Source organism: Ctenopharyngodon idella, chromosome 13, assembly GCF_019924925.1.
Source record: "Ctenopharyngodon idella isolate HZGC_01 chromosome 13, HZGC01, whole genome shotgun sequence".
Taxonomy (NCBI): Eukaryota; Metazoa; Chordata; class Actinopteri; order Cypriniformes; family Xenocyprididae; genus Ctenopharyngodon; species Ctenopharyngodon idella.
Genome location: NC_067232.1, coordinates 36,141,966 through 36,162,701, shown reverse-complemented (window position 1 = coordinate 36,162,701; position 20,736 = coordinate 36,141,966). Strand labels below are relative to the sequence as shown.

Genomic DNA, 20,736 nt, shown 5'->3' with positions numbered 1-20,736 from the left:
TGAGTTGCTATGCTATGGAAATTTCCTCACAATTCCCATAGGTAGCATAAACAAACACCATTGTTCTGTTATCTGTGTTTACAGTACTGAAGAAATACAGACATGAATAAAAAAAAAAAACATGAACAGAGAATGAGATAAGAATGTAAAGGTCACAGATGACTATGTATCTTTTTTTTTTTTTTTTCAAAGGACAGTTTTGATATTTCTCTTGTTGTTGTACTACACAGGTATATTAACCTTACATAAACTTGTTTTTACTAATTTGTATTCATGATAGCTATTGCCATATCATATGACTCCTTATAGAAGCAAGATTTTATTACTACATTTTTAAAGTACAGCCATGTATTTCTGCTCTCACCATCCTATATTCAGGGTTGCATACAGATTCATCAATAATTTGATAATTTGATGTTGAGTTTATTAACTATTCATCATATGGCTAATGTACTTATGCAAGAGCTGAAGTCAAATCTAAGATAAAGTCCTAGCATTTAGTTCTATGCAAGGATCTAACAGGTCTATATCCATATCTGGTTATATAATGCTGTCCAGGTTGTCACGTGTCAGATTTGCAACTATAGATTATATTATGACACATGCATTTGTCTTCAAATGAATGGAGTTACTTTAGTGCACCAAAATTTATCTTCTTAAATCTGTACACGCCAAGAACTAATGGGAATTTTGTAAATATAATGTGAAATAATAGCACTTAGGAGTGTATGTGATAATAAAAATTCTAATCTGTCTGAAAGAGGATGAGCACAATGATTTTACAGTAATAAATGTGTTGACTGAAGACAATGCAGTGTCTGTTTCATTCTGAAGTGAAATTGAACTGAATATGAGTGTTTGGATGGCAGTGCTAATTGTTTTGAGAGCACTGACCTTAGTTTGTAGAAATTTGTAAAATATATCCAGGACTATGTGAAAATATGTCTTATAAAACAGATTCTTCCAACTGTAAATTCTGATTGGATAAAGCAGTTGATAAAGGCAGGTAAATACACACCGGTCACTGCACATTCTATATTAATGCTCAGCAGCTGTTAATAACCTACAGTTAGATTAATGAACTATATTTCTTGTCTGAAAAATTATTTATTTTGATTATTAGTGGTGTTTGACCTCAACATTTGATCTTTAACTCCAAATATTAAAATTTACAGTGAAACTCGTCCCATAACATGTGGTACAGACATGAATTATACCTCAAATCATGCAGCTTGTTGAGGTATGCTATTACTTTTCTACACAAGTGACATTGGACTATGGAAAATATATTTATTGGTTGATTTAAAGAGGTTGATTATACAGTATATATAGGAGCTATTTTACACGTATTGCAAAATATGCATTTTAAATGGTTACCAACATTCTGTAAAATATCTTCTTTTGTGTTAAACAGAAGAAAGAAACTCATATAGGTTTGGAACAACATGGGGGTGCGTAAATTATGACAATTTTTGTGTGAACTATCCCTTTAAGATTTAAAGGTGCAGTTTGTAAGAATTCTGTCCGCTAGAGGCCTGTTCAGAACAAAGGCGTAGCTTGATGATGCCAAGTTTGAAAGAGGAATCTTGGGACATGTGGTCTTCAACTCAACGGATGGTGCAAAAGAATAGGGATAGGACTCGGGAAGAAATCATGTTCATGGGTGCGATTATTAACGTTACTGTAGTATGAAGCAGAGCAGGACCGAGTGTTGTGGGAGCTGAACGAGGCCGCTGGAGCGATTTCCCAACACACGCCTCACGAGCAGCGGAACTTTTATTATGCCACAGTCGCCGGCGCCGCTTCCGCTTTTCCGGTCATGAGTATGAGGTAACACAGCTCTGTTTATCATATTAGATACATTTGAGAGTGTTGAAAATTATGTTATTACGTTACTCTGTGCGTTCGCTCGGTGGCTGCTGCGAGACACTTGTTTGAGACGCACTGCAGTAACCTAGATCGATATTAGAATATCATATTAAATGCTGTATGGCTTGTGTTGATAAATGGCATGCAATTCATTTTAAAACGTATTGTATGATGGAGAAAATTCTGTATTACTGTTACTAAAAATAAAGCTGCATCTGATTATGCTATGTTAGCTACTTGACAAAATAGTGTTTTTCTCTGAGGCATGGTAAAGCATGGTACTCGCAAAAAATCAAGAAAATTAGATTTAAACAATAAGACTAAACATACTGAGTTATATAACAACAATTAGTTTTCTGTGTATAAATATCTCAAAACAGTTTATCCCTTGTCTACTAAAACGTGTAATATATTAAAGCGTCTTTCGTGTTTCCATGGTTTCTACAAAATAAAACCGGAAACTGAGGCATAGTGATGTGACATTTGAACCGAGGCTTCGGAGCTTGTGCCGAGCATAAATGGGCGTGCCAGATGAAGCCTCGATTCGAGGCTTGTGTCGGTAACGTAGAAATCACGTGACCAATGACAAACGAAGCCTCACTTTCTGTCCAATCACGCGCGCGATTCACTTTGCGTATCGGAATGCTTGAACCCCCAGATCTTACTTTATGAGTAGGTTTTCTTTCAGACTTATTCAATTAAATTTTTAGATACCCAGTTATACAAGTAATATGAAGAATACAAATTATTTCAGGAAAATAAAATATTTGCCATATGCAGTTCATACATTTATTCTTCTGTTACATCATATTGATAATCATACTGGCATTAAATGCTATAGTTTAATGGGTACATTAATTTATCACTGAGATAAATTCAACACACACACGCGCACTAGGCTTTTATTTGAGCATGTAACATGAAACTGTGTGGTGGCTGCTTCGTCCGACGAAGCTTCTTTCACAGGGTTTTGGCTGCTTTATTTTTTACTAAACACCAGATGGCGCTGTTTTCGACACTCTCGAAGCTTTGAATCTTTTCCCGAAACAATGAGGGAAAAGCCTCAGTGCTTCATGAGGCTTCATTTGCCCATCACTGCTGAGGCAGACCGAGGGTTAACGTGGGTATGAAGCAATTGACAGGCGACTCCTCACACGTCCCGGAGCCTTGGTTAAAATTGCAATTTTCTCACGATTTACAAATAGTTGGAAACATTTGGGATATTGTAAGTACTCAAGTGAACAAAATATATAACACTGGCCTAGTGGTTTTTGGATATTTTACTGCAAACATCTTACATATTTCACCTTTAAAATGGTAAAAAAAAAAATGCAGCATTTCAGTTTTTTTTTTTTGGAAGTGTCATTCATGTTTTGTGAAACTGCAGCTTCATGGTAATGCAAAATAAATATGATCTTTAAAAAAATTGTTCATTACAGATCATATTTATTTTGCGCTGCATGAAGCGTACACAAATTTAGTTTACGCTTGCAATCTTACGTACACTTTCAAAAAATCTTACCCTGTGCATGCAAATCTTTTTGCCATCATGTCAACTTCATATTTATAAACTATTGTTTAAAATCAGTTATGGAGGGACTCTAGACCATGCATCACAGAGATTTTACCACAGTGAAGGGAGTTCTACTTTTATGTTGCGCTGTGCCAAAGAGCTCCCTTTACTTGTGGAAAAATCATCACTGAATGAGTTATTGCTTCATTTTGACAAATAAAAAGGACTGGAATTTTGATTTAAACTGATACAATTTGATTTATGGTGAGCATAAAGCAATGCTCATTGAATATGTGTAATTAAAGTTATAGCTTGTTATAGCAATGCCATATTGCTTGTGCTGCTGATCTGTCTTCCATTCAAAGACAATAAAGTGAGATTACATGCTGTTTGTGGCTCACACACAGACAGAAGCTGATATATCGTGTAGGCTGGTGTGAGAGTATCTCTGATATTACTTTACTACAGTGTGTCATATTTCAAGATCCATCTTTAGATTACAGTACCATCACAGCAGTCATGCCGCAGTGTTCTGCAGCAAGATGTTAACAGATTTTTGACACCATCATTGCAGGAGAACTAAAGAAAAAAAAAACTTATTCACCAAGGGTACGCTTAAACTACAACAATGTAGTTCAAAAAGTAAAAAAAAAAAAAATCCTTTGCTCTTTCCGCATACAGACGACAATGTCAAAATGATCCCAGTTCACACGAAACCGCGAAAACAACTAAGAACGCTTTATTATGCATATGCCAGGCCAGTAGTTGGAGAGGTCACTTTGTAAAGAAACACTATGCGCCTATAGACTGAACACGTAATAAGCATGCGCATGACGTCGCCATTTTCACAAATTTGTGTTTTTGTAGTTTACACAGAGACAATAACGATATCATTTTCAAAAACTTGCACTTTGAAACCCGTTTTCAAAAGTTAGCGTTTTCAGGCCCCCAAAGCTTCATCATGTAAATAAACGACTAAAATGCATAAAAAAGTTTTCCATTTTCCATGCACAGGGAACACAAACAATACAAGGAACCTGTGACATAAGTAAAGTGTTACCAACCCATCAGAGTGCAACCCATCAGATTTTAAATGCAGGTCACACCAGCTCACTTTCATCATAGTGTTGATATCCAGTGATGTTTCTAGACAGCGTTCTGATCTACAGTGTTTACCATTTCTACTCGGATGTTTCATCTGGTCCCACTGAGTATTTATATGTGATTTATTCATATCATTTTTCATCAAGTCTTCCAAAAATAAGCCTGGTTTATATGTAAAGGAAGTGTATTTAAGCAGAAAAATAACACCAAAAGTTTTCTTGGCTTTTAAGGCAGAATCTCGAAAATAAAATGGAACCTAATAAGTGTAACGGTTACGCTCTGTTATGTCCTGTTTTAGTTCCGTTTTCACTCTGTTTGATCATTTCCTGTTTTCCTGTGTTCCCTAGTTAGTTTCCCTGGGTGTTAATTAGTTCTTACACACCTCTTTCTGTTCTACTTATAATTATCTCCCTGCTTTATATACCCTTAGTTTCTTCAGTTTCTTTGTCCGGTATTGTTTTTATCAACGTCACTGTTAATGTGGTTATGTTATTCTCCTGATATCTCCTGCGTGTTAACTTTTTAGATTAATAATTAAAGACTGTAAAGAAAACTAGAAAAAATCTGGAAGTTACATAAAATTAAACTTCAGATATTAACTGGATTTACATTTTTCTTTTGATAATGAAAATTTTTATTGAAAAAAAGCAGATGATGCATAAATATTGCGTAAAATCATCATCAGTTAGATTTCTTATCAATACTTTTTGGTAGGCTATTGAATGAAGTACATATTATAATTAAATTAAACACTCTTTTTCTTGGATGCAATAAAGCCAAAATCAGTTATCTTAGAAGGCTGCATTATGCAGCCTTCAATTTGGAACAGACTTCACATAAGTAGTGCGCTTATAATGTCTTAAAATTCACCCCAAGGGTTTGCATTATACCTCAGTTAGGTGAGCAAAATGAAATGAATTTTGTATCTGTTTGCGTATGATTGCTGTAGCAAAGCTTTCATGCAATCAAAAGACAATTCTTTTGTGAGATGAGTCTGAAAATGGAACCACTGAGCGCGAATCCTAAATTGAAAACTAAATTGAAAAGCCTGTTTGGTCTGTTGAAGGTTTTTTTCCCCTTAGAAGTGACAAATTCTTTGTAGATCATTTCCTTGCACTTAAATTGAATTCAGAATATAAGAGTCATTTCATTATATAAAGTGGTGACCAGGGCAAGTTGTCACACTTTTTACTCCAGTGAACATTTCTCAAGGTGGGTTTATTTTATATATAAAATTCAATTTCTGTCATATAGGAACACAATTCAACCTTTCAGTTAAATTGAAGCCTACCTTAATTATTCTATATATCATTAAAGGGTTAGTTCACCCCAAAATGAAAATTCTGTCATTAGTTACTCACACTGGTGTCAACAGTATTCACATTCATTACTCAGGTAGAAGTATAGATACTAGGGTTTAAAAAGACTTCTGTAAAAGTTAAAGTATCAACTCAAGCTTTTTACTCAAGTAAAAGTGTGCTTCCGCTTTCCGCTTTCTCCGAAAAGCTTACGCTGTATGTCCTACGCCTTCCCTATTCAACTTACGGAACGAACGCGGCGCCAGTTACATTTTTCCGTAAGTTGAATAGGGAAGGCGTAGGACATACAGCTTAAGCTTTTTGGAGAATGCGGAAAGCGGAAGCACGCGCAAGGCGATCATCTGTTTATATAAAACATGTACAGTTGTATTTTTTTTCGAAAATGACCGATCGTTTCGCTAGATAAGACCCTTATTCCTCGTCTGGTATCGTTTAAAGCCCTTTGAAGCTCTACTGAAACTGTAATTTTGATCTTCAACCGTTTGGAGGCCATTGAAGTCCACTAACTAAGGGGAATAATCCTGGAATGTTTTCATCAAAAACCTTAATTTCTTTTCGACTGAAGAATGAAAGACATGAACATCTTGGATGACATGGGGGTGAGTAAATTATCAGGAAAATTTTATTTAAAAGTGGACTAATCCTTTAAGGATAAAAGCTTAAGCCGCGCCACAGGGGCCTATTGTGCCCTACCCCACCTCCTTAAAAAAACATTTTTCTAAAGGCCATAATGACTATAATGTTATATTAAAATGTTAATGTTGAAAAATTTGAAATGCACATATTTAAAAATCGCGATTTATCTGGATAGGTTTTTTTTTTTTTTTTTTTTGAACAATGACAAGCCGGAATGAAAACAAGCCGAAATGAAATAGGAGTAAGGAGGCTATTTTTAAAATGTAAGGAGTAGAAAGTACAGATAATTGCGTGAAAATGTAAGGAGTAGAAGTAAAAAGTTGGCTGAAAAATAATTACTCCAGTAAAGTATAGATACCCAAAATTTCTACTTAAGTAAGGTAACAAAGTATTTGTACTTCGTTACTTAACACCTCTGATTACTCACCCTCATGTCGTTCCACACCCTTAAGACCTTTGTTCATCTTCGGAACACAGATTATGTATGCGAGTAAAACAAATGATTACACTAAAGGTTGGTCTCGAAAGTGTTCCTTATGACGTCAAAGAAACCTAGTCCATGGATATTGGCATGCAGCCAGGAATCGTGTTTCCTGACATTAATATGTGCCTGATTTCGACGCCGGGGAAATACATAAAGCAAATTGGCCTGTGAATGCTTTATATAACTACAATATAGGTAGGTCTAAATTGGAGTGATCACTTTTATCAATGTTATATATTTTGTCATTTCGTCCAGCCCTAGAACTTATAGTTTTTGTCAGTGTTTATTTAAAAACACCCAATTATGCAGAATATAAGATGGTAAATATTTAATTTATGAGTTGTCAATACAATATATAACAATACAATAAATAGGGTATGATTTTACCCCAAAAATCCAACATTTTGACACAAAATGATAACTGCAAAACATGTTTCTTTGCCTGGAGTCCAGCTGTTTCTGTGAATTGCAGCGACCTTTTGGATGTATTTTGCGGCATTCACGCTGAAAAAAAATGCTGCCACTTAGTCTTTTGCCACTCAATGGGCGTAACTGCAGTCATAACGGTTGACGGTGACGTCACGTGCATACCCACGATAATGAGTCGGCGTTCTGACGTAGAACCTGGAAGCACTGGACGTAAACAACATATGAGAATGACACAGAAGAGTAGATATTGTTGAATAAAGTCATTATTTTTGTTTTGCTTTTGCACACAAAAAGTATTCTCGTCGCTTCATAAAATTAAGGTTAAACCACTGCAGTCACGTCGATGGATTTAACGATGTCTTTAGTAGCTTTCTGGGCATTGAAAGTGTTAATTGTCTTGCTGGCAATGCAGGCCTCACTGAGCCATCAGATTTTATGAAAAATATCCTAATTTGTGTTCCGAAGATGAACAGGTTTTACAGGTGTGAAATGACATGAGGGTGAGTAATTAATGACAGAATTTTCATTTTTGGGTGAACTAACCCTTTAATATTGAGTCTGTTTTGAATGTTGTTTTATTTTTGTTAGCAAGAGCTATTAACTAAATAAGATTGGAGTTTTGGTTTGAAGAACAGAATTCACAACTCTCAAATCTTATAAAATTCCCCATGCGACAACTCTGTTGGAGACTGAAGCACCATCTCCATGATCTGAAGGTGAATGATCGCCAAAGAAGAGTTTATAATTATTTATCATATCCTGATGACGATCATGTTGAGGTGTCGTGTGGCTCTTTTGCTTGGGTTGGCTTTTTTGCGCATAGCTCAACACAGGAGCTGTCAGAATTGGTAATCATGCCTCTTTGCTGAGGTTGAAGATTGTATATCCTCAGTGTACTCATCATCATGTCACGGGAGTGGCCTGGGCTGGACTTTGGTTATGTAATGCAGCTGCACATTTATTTATTCGTTTCCATGGCTTGACATAAGCCGGTTTAAGGGCTCTGAGCTGTGTCAGTCTCAGCGTGGGGTGTATTATTCAGCTGTGGTCAGCGTTTGAGTTTACAGGCACGTGTCTACAGTGTGGCAGTCCAGACTGTCCCCTCTGCAGGTGCCCACCTTCTCTGCTGGGGTACCTGGCAAAGGCAGAGAGAAAGAGAGTGTAGGCTATTACTGCAAGATGACTGCATTTGGAACACAACTGACCCTTCACTAAGCCCTGGCCTCCCTGGTTACTGTTACTTGCTCAGACAAGTGCTACAGAGCATCCCATAGAAATAAATTGGAGGTTTCTGTAATTTCCAAAAATTTTGTCAATAAAATGTGCCTATAAAGTGGTGAAAATTGAATAGACTTTTGGGCTAGAACAAAATGTCACACTGAAAAGCACTTTTTCCTTTAAAAATTCAGAATGAAATGACTCCTCTACTTAGCATCAGTTATGCACCTGATCACTCTGTCAAGATTAGTTTGTGCTAATGAGCTGATGACTCACTGTAAAAAAAAAAAAAAAATCTCTGAAATTTGCTGTAAAAAAAATAGCAGCTGTGGTTGCCAGAACTTTATTGTAAAAAATATAGTAGCAACATTTTATGTTTTACTAATTGAATTTAAATTTACAATAAAAAGACATATTTCATTAACTGAAATAATGCTAATATAACAAATTACAAACATACTTTTTTTTTTACCTTTATAACTTTGACAACATCACAAACCACAGGTGGTAATGAGAAATCCACATGATCAAAGTTAATCACAAGTAGCTTCTTCACAAGCTGAGTTAAATACTAATATATAGAGCATGTCATACACTCAAACACAAAACACCATTTTGTGTGTGTGTGTGTGTGTGTGTGTCAAACTTCAGATTGCTCCAGGTAAACTGTCACTAATTATATTGTAACTCACTTTGGATAAATGACAGCCTGTTATTTACTTTCATACTAAGAATAGATTTGAACATGATATTTAACACTGTGTCACACATGGTTGAAATCAAAGGAGAGGATGCAGGATCTAAGTGCAAGCAGTATTTTAATAAACAAACAGAAAACTTTACAAAACAGAATCTTCAGGATAGAACTGGAACATAACAGACATAACACAACAGAGAACTGACAACTGAACTGAACTAAACACAGGGCTTAAATACACTGAACAAACAAAGGAACTAATTAACTAGACACACCTGAACATAACTAACTCAATCAGTAACCATAGAGACCAACAGGAGGAGAACGGAGGAATACAGGAGTAATTAACAAAATAAGAAAGCTTAGAACTCAAACAATAAGCAGAAACACATCTTCAGAACAAACTCAAAACATGAGCAATCAAACTCAAAATGTGACACACTGCACTGTAAAAAATGCTAGCATTACAGACATATATATATATATATATATATATATATATATATATCTGTAATGCTATTATGCTTTATGCAATTTCATAACTTTTCACCAGGCCCAGAAAAAAATCTGAAGAATTTTGCTACATTTTCTATACCAAGTTTGAGGAAAAATCTACTGAATACATTATGTGAAAGTGCAGGTGAAATGGAAGTAACAACAGATCTTTTCCTCCTCAGTGTCAAGTGCCTAGGAGATAAGATCTGTCATTAATTGATCCACATCATTTGCAGCTAAAAGAAAAGCCATTATTCAAGATCCTCATCGTCCTGGCCATAAACTGCTTTTTTGGTCTTCAGGAAAGTGATATCATGTCATCAAATCTAAGACTAGCAAACTGAAGAACAACTTCTACCCAACTGCAGTTTGAATTCTCATTGGCAGTGTATGCCACCATACTCTACTACTGTTTGTAGATTAACAAATTAGCCAAAATACTTGATAAACAAACAGTCAAGGACCAAGGTACGTGTAGATGTTTGTAAATGACAGGTTTTCTAATTCTACTGAAATCTGTGGAGCTTTCTGCATTCCATATAGACCTGCTTTTTGCTCTCAGTAATTTCAAAGTACCTGTGATTCTTATTGTTATTTGTATATTGCACAATTTAATATGTGTCATTTGCTTTGTGAGAAAGCGCCTATTAAATGAATATGGCAATGAGATGCATTAATAATCACACCATCTGAACCCTTTTTTCTTGACCTGTTTACTACTGTTATTCATAATCCCAGCTGGCATCATATTGCCAAATATGCTTAAACAAACAGTTTTATGGCAAAAGCATTTATTTATTTCTCACTGAGCTGTGCCATCTGTTGCCTTTGCAGGACGACAGCATCTTAAAGGAGTTTGATATCAGCAATCATGTGAAAGAGGGCTTTGAGAAAGCAGACCCATCACAGTTCGAGCTGCTCAAGGTGTTGGGTCAGGGCTCCTATGGAAAGGTGAGCTTTGAAAATGCTAAATCTTCTGTGTGTTACTGTTATGCAGACTGCCATCGATAACTAAGATTAGATGTGCCATTTGTATGGATGTAATTTTGTTAATGCGAGTGGTGTTCAGGTTTGGGGTAAAGGATGTAAAACCCTTTTCTGTGTCCTTATAAACCCTTCACTTGAACTGAGTGTATTTTGGGATGGGAACATTTTTAGACAGAGAGGATCAGTTGTTGCGGGATTTACATTACATAGTTTTAAATGATTATCTTGTGTCCCAAAGCTGAAATTTCCTGCCTGTTCTAAAACCTAATCTTCATGTAGGCAGCATTAAAAAGACATCATAATCACACTCTCGACCTAAAGGCTATCCAATAAGGTAGGCTGCATAATCAGAGATACCTTTGGAGAAAATTTAAGGCAGCACCGCATGTATTTTCTAGCAGAGAAGGCAATCACAGAATGCAATGCGATGATCCAAGATGGTGGACAACATGAGAAATGTTGATTATGAATACACTTATAATTAATTCAATACTGAAAAGTATCAACAGAGAAATATATTAGACTTTTTTTTATCCAATATTTATGTGCTATGTATTTTGCTTAATAGAGTACTGCTTTGTTGTTAGCTTAGCAACATGCTAATGCCAAATTCCATTGAAATCAATTGTGAGTTGAGTCCTCTGTACTGTTTGTTTCCTATCTAGAATGTTTCAAATTGATCACTCATGTTCCATTTCAGTTAGGATGTTGCCTTAGCTCACTCGTTTTTGGAACAGCCTGTCATTATTTATCCCATTTAATGCCAAACCTGTTTTTTTTTTTTTTCCTTCTGTGAAACATACAATATGTCAGGCATGTTCAAAATTGCAAAAATCACAAAAAACGAATCATACAACACATTTCCTAACCAGCCTCCATGGTGATACGCAATGATTCTGTTTTAGAAACGGTTTCTATTTCTGCGACGTTGCAGCTGGAACAACATAGAAAGTATGACACGATAATCTCAGGTACTGATTATGTGCTTATGTTTATTTATTGTTTGATGTGAATTCAAATATCATTTTGCATGATCTTTATAGCAAAACTGAAAGCAATAATTGATATAATAATTGAATTCACCTTAGAACAAAAATGTTGAAACTGTGAACTCAATGTGAACAAACAGTATATTCTATGACAAAGATTGAATCAGTCACCCAGTATGTTTTTTAATAATGTTATAATGGTATAATATGTATGAATTTGATTATGTACTTATCCATTTCGTTGCGAGTGCAGTGAGAGACTCCGCCCACACACTCTTCTGATTACCTGTGATTTTTGATTGATTTTGTCGTGTCTCATAGTCATGTCACATCTGGTGTGGACAGACAAACTGCTTATCGCTGGAATCTTAACGCATCACGTCTGGTTAGGACACGGTGTAAGTCTTCAGAAGCCATATGATACCTTTGTGTGAAGAAGACTGTTAAAATTTTACTCTTTAAATGCGGGCTACATACTATAAGCAGCTCAGAAGGTTTTAGAACAACAGGAATTTTCAACAAATTTTTGTCTGTCAGTCTTCATATAAAGCTGTCGCATGGCTAAAGATGACTTCAGATGTACTGTCATATGGACATGTGAACCTCCTTTATGGTGTTTTTTTCCCTCTTTTTGGAGCTTGACAGTCCCTGGACACCAACTAAGATGTGAATACTGTGAGGTTTTGACCTTACTTTTTCATTTACAGGTGTTCTTGGTGAGAAAAATCAAAGGTTCAGATAAAGGACAACTCTATGCCATGAAGGTCTTAAAAAAAGGCAACACTAAAAGGTAAAGCTGACACTTCAGCCCATAAATTATGTGATCTGAATTATGATTTCTACTCTATAATTTGTGTGCCTTACATTGATCAATCTCTCCCTGGTATGTACTGATGTAAAATCTGCAGTTATTATTTTAGCTCAGTGTGAAATCTAACCTGTGAGTCATAACTAAGCTGCTATGAGGTCTGAAGTGCGCTCTGGTTGATTTTTAAGGGGGTATCTGAATCATCAAATTGTTTAACATGGGAATAAGGTCCCTCTTAGACAATCAGGTGATTTTTCAGAGTGACAGTTTTTCATTAGGACATATTTAGGATCCATAGCATCTTCCCTGGAAGAAAGAAAATGAATTAATCTATCTTACAAAGCAGATAAACCTGAAGTCTTAAGCAGCTAACTGACTTTCCTCATCATTTATTCATTTTTGTGATTCATCTCTTTGTTTTTACACAAAAAAACACACATTTAAGCAAAACAACAGTTATCGTAGTGATTTACAGTGCTCAGTTTGGAGTGGTAATCTATTTCACAACCTGTTCACAACCCACATAACTTATTCACTCATTGTAACCATGGTTACATACCAAAGTCTTTGCTCTCGGCTGATGATGTTGTGCAAGTTCTTCATGTACTTGTGAATGAAAATAGCAGTATTAGTGACTGTGGCATCTCACTGTCAAACCACAGCAATCCTGCTGCTGTTACATAAGACAAATCATTCAGTGTAAAGCACTCCGTGTGAATGCAATATCCATCATGCTGCTTTTGTTTTCAGATTTGTCAAAAATTTGTAGTTAAATCCTGCAGGCTTGCAGGTGAAGTATATGCATTTTTAGATGTTAAAATGTGTAGAGGCAACTACTGTATGAGTTAATGTAAACATTGACTTTATAAAGCTAACAAAGCTGTTTGTTTGAGCATCCAGTCTGACACAGTGGCAGTGGCTCAACCAATGGCATGAGTCTGGAGTCGGACAGTAACAGACAAGTTTAGGAAACCTGTTCCAAACCTATCATTATTTTTGCAATTATTGGTAACACTTTACAATAAGGTTCATTTGTTAACATTAGTTAATGTATTAGGGAACATAAGACTGAAGTAGTGAGTTTAGGTATGTGGGGTGCAGAGCCAGTGCTTGTTCTGTAGACAAACATCAGTGCCTTGAATTTGATGCGAGCGGCTATTGGCAACCAGTGCAAATTGATGAAGAGAGGTGTGACTTGCGATCTCTTCTGCTTGTTAAAGACCACTCTTGCTGCAGCATTCTGGATCAGCTGTCAAAGCCTGCCAAAAGAGCATTACAATAGTCCAGTCTGGATAGAACAAGAGCTTGGACAAGGATTTGTGTAGTGTGCTCCAATAGGAAGAGCCTGATCTTCCTAATGTTGTATAAGGCCAATCTGTAGGACCAGGCCATTCTAGCAATATGGTCTGTGAAGTTTAACTGATCATCAATTACAACTCTGAGGTTCCTAGCTGTCCTGGAAGGAGTTATGGATGATGAACCTAGCTGAATGGAGAGGTTGTCTTGAAGTGTTGGGTTGGCCGAGATCACAAGCAGTTCTGTCTTTGCAAGAAAGAGTTAAAGGTGGTGGGTTTTGAGATTGTTTTGCATACGTGCAAACCACAAAAACAGAATGAGATATGATATTTTTCCTTCATATGTGGTTTTATCTGTTACATACACTATATGGATAAAAGTATTGAGACACATTTAGGAGTTTAAATCCAACATATTGCCACAGGTGTATGAAATCAAGCACCTGGCCATGCAGTCTGCATTTACAAACATTTGTGAAAAAAATAGATTGTTCTGAAGAGCTCACTGAATTCAAGTTTGGTTATGTCATAAGATGCCACCTTTGCAATAAGTCAGTTTGTGAAATTTCATCCCTGCTAGATATTCCACAATCAACTGTAAGTGGCATTATTGGAAAATGGAAGCGTTTAGGATCAGAAGCAACTCACAAAGTGGAAGACCATGTAAAGTCACAGAGCAGGGGCTTAATTTGTCATGTTTAATAACCGCTATAATACAACATTCATATGAGTATCTGCATATCCAAACTAAGTAATCAGGAGATACAAGATTGCAGATGTGAAATGTCAAGCACACAACTTGTAACAATTATATGTTTTTCCACAAAAATTTAAAAGAGTGAGTAGTGACCACTTTGAAATGCACATTAAAATTCAAGTTAATATAGATTTTGATTATATTATAGTTATTTATGGTTATATAAACCTGTTATTGCCAATACTTGGTTAAGCCAGATCAGGTTATGTCCTATGTAAATTATGTTCACAAAAACACTTTCAGATTCTTCAGATTCTTTTTATGCACTTTAAAAAAGAAATATCAATATGAACATTAATCAGTATACAAATAGTCTCGTAACCTGCATTTTGCAATTCATTGTGCACTTGTGTGCTTTTGCCAAGTTAATGAGTGAGAATTAATGAGTTTCACATGTCTTCTTGTCTCTATGTTTTATCTCTATGTATTTTAAGTGCGGGACAGAGTGAGATCGAAAATGGAACGAGACATTCTCGCAGAAGTGAATCATCCTTTCATTGTCAAACTCCACTATGGTGAGTTATTCTCTCAGGAGGAGATTGTAAACAACAGAACATGAACATTTACCCAAGAACATCAATTTCTGAACCCCCTATATGCTCTATTTCAATGACAAACAGGCAGTTTTGTAGAGTGACTAACTACATGTAGCAATGCTAATAACTACATTCTTCAGTTGTATGACAGTAGATCAGCAGTTGTCATAATTCTGTAGCCTTTACAGTAATAAGCTATTATGTAATCTTTAGTGTTCAAGTTTGATGCTGTCTGATTATAAGAATCATTTATATCATTTAATCATTATTTATTTAAAAATAGATTGCTTGACTGTAGCAGTGGCAATGTATCTTGGTGAACTAGTTTCAAAATATCTTTTCCAAAAGCATTTTTTTTTCTTTTACTTTTGCATCTAATAGGTGAAAAATACTGCTTAAATGTCACCTTTGTTGCTTTTTTCCCACAGCATTTCAGACAGAAGGAAAGTTGTATCTTATATTGGACTTTCTCAGAGGGGGAGATCTTTTCACGCGCCTCTCCAAAGAGGTCAGTTTTTATAAAACTCAATGTACTGTTACTAAACAGGCAAAAATGGTGTGCTTGTTTGGTTGTAAACGTTTCTAATAGGAATAATTCATTCAAAAATTATGTTGTTCCAAACCCGAAATACTTTCTTTTCTCTGTGGAACAGTACAAAGAAAGTGGATGGGGAGAGACGTTGTAATGCTCCAAAACTAACAATGTTCTCATGTTCCTCTAAACCAAAGTTTGAATATGCAAAAATGCAAAGGTGATTTCAGAGCACACAAGTTGAATGGACTTCTTTTATGATCATTTTATCGTGCTTTTGTTCATTTTTGAGGATTGACAGCATTCTCACTCAAATTTATTCTATGTAAAACAACACCTAAAAGGAGAGATTCTTCTAAATTTCTCCTTTTGTGTTCTAGGGGAGTCATATGGGTTTGGGACAACACGAGAGTGAGTAAACAAGTGAAACCGATAGTACCAATATAGCTGTGTCCACTCATTGTACAGCTGCAGTCTTCAGCGGAGTTGACATCATTTTGGCCCAAATGCCTTGGTAATAAAAGGCATGTCTGGCATCTATTCTCTGATGGATGGTGTAATTGGTCCCTCTTAACACTCACTATACTGTAATTCTCCTTAATGGAGTCTTTGATTTTCTTGATCACACCACTTTCTAATCTCACAGATTCAATAAAATCTTCCCTCAAGGATCTGTTGCCTTCGCACAATCTGATTATTGATTTATTGATTACAACGTTTGCCGAAGCCTGTACTTTCTGAATCACACATTATAACATCAGAGGTGATCAGTGGAAAATCAGTGGATAATACACTACTGTCTAGGTGTTGGTAAGGATTAAGGGGAAATAATGTGTTTTATATTGATTAGCACAGTTTGTGTCTGGCGGTTGTGCAGAGGTTGTAATAGATATTCCCCTGTGTGCTGAGGATATTCTCAGCCACTGAAACCAAGGTCATTCTTTATAGTAGCTGCAGTAGTACAGAATAATGCTGTTATTATCAATACACTGAGCTCTTGTGGAGCTTCCTGTTATCCAGTACCTTTCCCTCTGATGTACATGAGTATTTATATATAAAAAAAATATATAAATATTTTAGAAAAATGTACCCCTATGTTGACAATATTATGATATTGTGATAAAAGATTAACTAAGGTGATTTCCATATTTAAAAAAAAAATTGTTTATATTATATCCAATATATTAAGACATCTGATAGGGACATGGAAATGTACAATGTAGTAAGAATGACCTTTCTTACATTATTTTGAAAATAAAATGAGATAGTCCTTCTTAAATTTCATACTTAACATAATAACAGCCTCTGAGTTCTCTAACCGATAAGTGAGTGGTTTAAATCTATAAAAAGTACACGCAGCAAACCACCAAGAATAACTTTGTTGCTGTGGTGATCGGGTGAGAGATGGCAAGGTTTATTTAAAAGCATAAAATTGGGCTTTTAACATGTGACATAATTTCTTGTTGCTATACTGATCTAGGCTATATTCTGTTTTTTTCCACTCCTTACGAAATTATGACATCTATGCCTATGCTACAAACATGTACTGTGTTTGAAGTTTCAAAGCACAGAAAGCAAGAAGGAATTCTGTATTCACATTATCTTTGACAAGACTGCTGTTTTATTCTAAAAAGCTCAACAGATGCCTCACATTAAGTGCATGTGGTTTATTTTGATGTACCTTTATGGAAATCCATGGTTGTTAACTCAAGTACCATTATTACTGTTGCTCATACTTACAGTTTGAACAAACCCATAAGCCTAATAAGCATGAATGATACATCAAATCATGCGACTTATTGAGGAGAGATGTGCTACTTCTTTACTAAGCAATCAGATTTGTGATTTTTGAATGGTGGATCATAGGAATATCATAGAGACTGGGCTCTTTTGATTTCATTAGGCAGCCACTCAGAACACTCTAGCAACCACGTCAATGCTATAGAAACCACTCAGAGCACCAGGCAGCTACCCAGAACACCCTACACTGAAAAATAAAGTGAAACAATTGTAATGTTTTTAGTGTATTATGGCATAACATTGTGGCACAAGCTCTTATTTTCTTCAGAATATGTAAAAATCTGATTAATAATAATATCTATCAAGTTTTGCTTAGAAAACGCTTCACATTAATTGATCAGTCAGTCCTTACTGGCGATTCTACTGTGTTCTGTAGCATTATGGATTCAGTTTAGATCACGTTCACACACTATGATCTAAAGCAGTCGGGGCAGTCGAGGCAGTCGTGGCCTAATGGTTAGAGAGTCAGACTGGTAAACGCAGGTTCGGAGTTAGATTCTCAATACCAGCAGGAAATGACTGAAGTGCCCTTGAGCAATCCCTGGGTGCCACAACAAAAATGGCTGCCCACTGCTCCGGGTGTGTGTGTGTATACATGGTTTGCAGTGTGTGTGTGTTTACTACTCACTAACAATGTGTTTGCAGTGTGCACACTAACTTGGATGGGTTAAATGCAGAGGACAAATTCCAAGTATGTGTTATCACATGTCAGTTTCACATTATTCCTCTGGGACTCTCCCACTCAGGTTGTGATGTTTTTGTTGTTGCCTATATTTAAAAATCTTCTGCTAAGCTCCAGCACATAATGCCTTCAACCCTAGTAAAAGAGAGCTGGGATATCTGGCCTCTCTGATGAAAACAGCCCCACACTTATCTGGAGCAGACGTTTCCTTCAGACTTTGATTAATGTGACTCATTGGCCATGCTCATTCGCTCAGCTAAATAGCCCGTTTTCTCCACCTGTCTAGGCTTTATTGCACACGTCACTCTTCATCAGTCACATTGTTCGGTCTTTATTCTGGTTTCGTAGAGATAGTTATCCTTATTAATTGCTTGTGGACCTCTTTGTGTCATTGTACATCATATAGGCCACTTTTCTTTAGGATAACAAGATTATATAGAATCACGGATGAATTGTTGAAACCACTTCTCTCCCCCAGGTCTCTTTCAATTATTAATTAACTGCTATAATTTTAGAAAGTGAAAATTATGTGCTAAATAATTTCACTCAGCAAAAGGTGACTGAATCACATCAATGATCAGTCACTCACAGGATATCGAGAACTACATTAGAACAGAATAATTTTTTCATTGTGTTTTGTTCTGTTAACAGTTCTTTAAAGTGCACCTATTATGCTTTTTCGGGTATTACCTTTCATGTTCTGTGTAATAGTGCTCGAAGTGAAAATTTGTTTGGATGTCATGAATTTCCTTTTACGGCATTTTGCCTGTTAGAAATACATGTTTGGTTTTAATATTATTTTAACGTGGTGTAGAATGAAATGCATTTTTTTTTTTTCATGTACCACCTTTGGGAACCACTGCTCTAAATCGATATTGCAGGGGGGATGCCATTTACTATGAATAAAAATAATAATTTTGTTAATATGTAAAATTGTCTAATTCAATTCAATTAAATATAATAATTCAATATTAAAATAACAAAAAAATAATTTTAAACTGTTATTGTGTGTTCAATATTTAAGCTCGCTGTTCAGTTGTGTTAAGAATAAACCACCAATTTATCTACCATACTTTTGCTGCAGTTAGGCTACAGATTTAAACATGGATAAATGGTTATCAACAGGTTTCGCTGTAAAGGACAAATGCAGATTTTTCTTCATCTACTAGTAAGGAAAAATCTTCAGCAATGCCTGACATCAAAAAGACTAAAAATAAAGTTAAATGGAAGAAAATACAGTAGTAGCGTATTTGTGTTTGCGCTCTGGAGAGCATCAAATGTTTCTCTTTACAACATGCTTTTGCAGTGTTAAGCAGTGTACCCAATCACAGACATATCTGTTAATTTCTTGAATGCATTGGCCAATCAGAGGTGTTTAAATTAGTCAGAATGCACTCACAGCACCACTCTCGCACCAAGTTTTTTTCAGTGCTGAGTTATGCAAGCTTGCAAATCCTCTCATTTTAACAAAGTGTAGACACAATGTAAAAAGATTTATTGTGCAGTGTAAACAGTTTCATTGATTAGCGGCCAAGTATACGCTGCAAATGTGGAATTCACTCTCATAATTGCAATGACTGACATAGTGGCCATAGCAATAGATGGGACAAAAGTCTGATATATGCGCATTAAGGCTAGAGCACCCAATTTAATTCTGGAACCGAGCCTGGGCTCGGTAACCCGCTATCTACATTTTCTGTTCATTGCCAGTTTATTCAGTAAAGACTGTGTTAACAATCTCCGTTTCTAAGACACAAATAGTCGTGTCTGTTAAAATTCTTGGGCCATGGAAACTTATGTGTTTGGTTGTGTGGGCCGCAAGTTGGAAAAAGTTGGGAACAACTGTATTATATCATTCGCAGTGCTTCATGGTATTGTAGTTCTTACCCTCACTAAAACAATTAAGTCTACAGTTATGTACCTTATGCACTTTTTGCTTCAAATCAAAGTAGTAATATGAATTTCCTTGAAGCTGGTTGGCTTGGTTCATGACTTATAAGTCCTAAACAAAGACTTTTTAAAAATCCCTATGGGAAAAATACCGGAACCCCTCCAAGTGGGTGGGCACTGTTGCACACTATTTTTGTTTTCAAATAGTCAATAGCCTTTAGTTTATGTAAAACAGCCATAAACATTGATTTGCTATTTGCTAAAGCTAGTCAATGGAATGTGGTTTTAGGGTGAGGGACATTCTCATCTCACTCTAGAGATGATTTCATTGGACAAAAAGGTGTATAGATTAAATACAGTTGCATTGCACTGTAAGAGCAACTCCTGCACATTTACTTCTAATCAGTCTCTCTGTGAAGTGTAAATTAAAGAAACTGGAGCACTTTCACCTAGAGATTTGTGCTCTTGATTTAATCGTGATTCTCCGAGCAGAACCATGCTTGGGAAGTGAGACGTAAATTAATTACCGCTGGTGCTCAAATCTCTCATCTGGCTGCAACAGCTGCTGCTCTCCTGGCTGGAACTTGTTACGCCAATCTACTCTCCTCAATATGGCACTGTCTATCCCCTGATGCTCTCTACGCAGTCTAAATAAATCTCCCGGTGATTAAAATTAGCTGTGAAAAGAGCAGTTTT

The 20,736-nt window shown here is 36.0% G+C and overlaps 1 protein-coding gene across 1 annotated transcript in view; it reads left to right on the top strand.

Annotated features, from left to right (window-relative positions):
- rps6ka2 (ribosomal protein S6 kinase, polypeptide 2) overlaps positions 1–20,736 on the top strand; it is a 67,880-nt gene that overhangs the window by 8,254 nt on the left and 38,890 nt on the right. The window contains 5 exon segments of the mRNA XM_051916831.1: positions 10,599–10,715; positions 12,448–12,510; positions 12,512–12,530; positions 15,035–15,115; positions 15,565–15,644. Of these exon segments, the coding sequence (XP_051772791.1) occupies positions 10,599–10,715; positions 12,448–12,510; positions 12,512–12,530; positions 15,035–15,115; positions 15,565–15,644 (360 nt within the window).